The sequence below is a fragment of the Hippichthys cyanospilos genome, chromosome 13, assembly GCF_059441005.1.
Source record: "Hippichthys cyanospilos isolate Australia breed blue-spotted pipefish chromosome 13, RoL_Hcya_1.0, whole genome shotgun sequence".
Taxonomy (NCBI): Eukaryota; Metazoa; Chordata; class Actinopteri; order Syngnathiformes; family Syngnathidae; genus Hippichthys; species Hippichthys cyanospilos.
In genome coordinates this window covers 19,221,751-19,224,250 of record NC_142381.1, presented here as the reverse complement: position 1 = coordinate 19,224,250, position 2,500 = coordinate 19,221,751, and the positions used below count along the sequence as shown (strand labels likewise).

The window sequence follows — 2,500 nt, the reverse complement described above, 5'->3', positions numbered from 1 at the left end:
ACTGGAGTGTAGCACGCAAGCCTATCCATCAAACTCTTTGCCCTCCATTGCACTTCTGACTCAGCCAACCGTCCAAAAAAGTGAAAAGGAAATTAATCTCTTGTCTTGCGCCTGCGAGAAATCTCGTGGCATTAGATGTCGCGAGATCTTGTCCCATCCATAAGGGATGCCAATACTGAAAGTCGCGTCTGATCTATGTCACTTTGGCTTTTCTTCAGCCATTGAGTTTAAAAAAAAAAAGCGAGTAGATTTGAGTTTTCTGCTAAATAGCTGCAGGTCTAGCTTCGCTGTACGCTACACCTTTAGTGCTGATCAACATGGTGAAGCTCAGTGTAGCAACATGTTGGTTTTTTTTTTAAATAACTTTATGCAACTACTTAAAATTTTTAATCGTTAAATCCGGTTGATCAACATAGCGCCACCTCGCTACACTGAGCATCCAATCACGTCACGTTCGTGAGACTTCTATATCGCCACCTTTTGACTTGATTGACTGTTGCAACTGTCTATTAACTATGTGGTCTTATATTGACTGTTGCAACTGTCTATTTACTATATGGTTTTTAGCTTGTGAATGCCCTCAAATGGGTCAGATTGCAGGCAGAATTTATACAGTCTGGCGACACAAGTTAGCTGAATTCTAATTGGCTAAAAACGCTAACCAAAAACTACAACACTGGAGGGAGCGTAACCAAATGGATAAAATATGACAAAAATAAATCTTAAATGAAATTGACTTTTATTTTACTTATAATTATTCTAGTTTATTATAGTTTTGTTAATGATGTCAGCTTATGTTAGGCCAGCAGAGAAGGCCTTGCTGGCCCTGACAGTCCACCACTGCATTTAATACATGTGTGATTTTAAAGATCCATGCGATGTTAAGTTTAAAGGTCACAAAGTGTTGTCTTAAAAGTTAATCTGCCTTCTTTTTGTTTGATTCTCTAAGTCACAGGTGTCAAACTCAAGGCACAGGGGCCAAATCTTGCCCGCCACATCATTTTATGTGGCTTGCTAATTCGGACTTCAAGTCTACACGTTTTTGTTTTGATACCAAAACCCCTATTGAACTGTTTTATTTGTTGTTGTTGTTGTTTAGCGGCATCTGATTTCAAAATGTGTAAAATGTGATGATCATACTTAAAATTGATTTCACTTCATAGTCACAATGGCCCTCCGACAGACACGATGTGGCCCATGATAAAAATGAGTTTGACACCCCTGCTTTAAGTGGTATACATTTCAGGTTAACAAACTTGCTATTTTAGTGTTATATTGAAACAATGTGACTTAACTATTCTTGCAGGCTTCACTTTTTTTTTTTTTGCTGTGTTTGAAGATTATGATTCCTCTGTTCTTCCTTCACAGGTGTTGGAGAATGCAGAGGGAGCCAGGACAACACCTTCAGTTGTTGCCTTCACCCCGGAAGGGGAGCGTCTTGTCGGCATGCCTGCTAAACGCCAAGCTGTCACCAATCCAGAGAATACGTTTTACGCCACAAAAAGGCTCATTGGCCGCCGCTTTGATGATGCCGAAGTCCAGAAGGACCTGTAAATAAGTATTTTCAAATGTAGAATTGTCATTAGGTACTTTAGATAACATAGTGTTTTTCCATCAATAGGAAGAACGTGCCCTACAAGATTGTGCGTGCTTCTAATGGTGATGCTTGGGTGGAGGCCCATGGGAAAATGTACTCCCCCAGTCAAGTTGGGGCCTTCGTCCTGATGAAAATGAAGGAGACTGCAGGTAATGACTTTTTTTTACTTTTGTACACCAACATACAACTGACACCTTTTGACCTGGTGCTGTTCTGGTGATAATTGTTTATCGCAGAAAACTACCTGGGAACTAAAGTTAAAAATGCTGTGATCACAGTACCTGCTTACTTCAATGACTCTCAAAGACAGGTAAGCACAAGCGCACACAGTTTGATCAATACCTTTCTTCATGTGCACTGGTTTGATTCCACTTACCCTCTTTGGGACTGTAAATGTATCTTATAGATGTCAATATCTCATTGGAGTACTGTGAATATCTATTAATGCGTCTGAATTAGCGATATAGTGGGCCCTCGGTTTACAAGATTAATCCGTTCTGCGGTTGGGATCGTAACACAAAATTGCCGTATGGTGAGCAATCCAAACCTATGTTAATTAGCTAATGTGTGTAAAACCCCAAGTAAAAACATCAAAATTGTATATACATATTAAAAATTGGTTTCAAATTAGTATAGTGAGTGCAACTTACATATAAAATACACACGTATACAGTAAAATAACATCATAAAAAATATAGAAAGGATTTATTTACCTTTGAGTGTCGTGACGAGCTTGTTATGGCCATATTTCATAGTGGGGGTAGCCTAGCCTAGGCTAGGCCAGCTTAGCCTTCTTCGTATTTCTTGATTATCTCCAACTTCGCCTCCATATAAATCATCATCATCTCTCTTTAACATCACTAGCAAACTTGAGACTCATGGCTAACCAATTCAAGTTTTATT

General features: G+C 39.1%; 1 protein-coding gene across 1 annotated transcript in view; it reads left to right on the top strand.

Annotated features, from left to right (window-relative positions):
- Nucleotides 1–2,500, top strand: part of hspa9 (heat shock protein family A (Hsp70) member 9) — a 25,944-nt gene that overhangs the window by 7,272 nt on the left and 16,172 nt on the right. Inside the window, exons 5-7 of the mRNA XM_088431232.1 lie at nucleotides 1,369–1,550; nucleotides 1,622–1,746; nucleotides 1,834–1,907. Of these exons, the coding sequence (XP_088287358.1) occupies nucleotides 1,369–1,550; nucleotides 1,622–1,746; nucleotides 1,834–1,907 (381 nt within the window). The remainder of the gene's footprint in view (nucleotides 1–1,368; nucleotides 1,551–1,621; nucleotides 1,747–1,833; nucleotides 1,908–2,500) is intronic.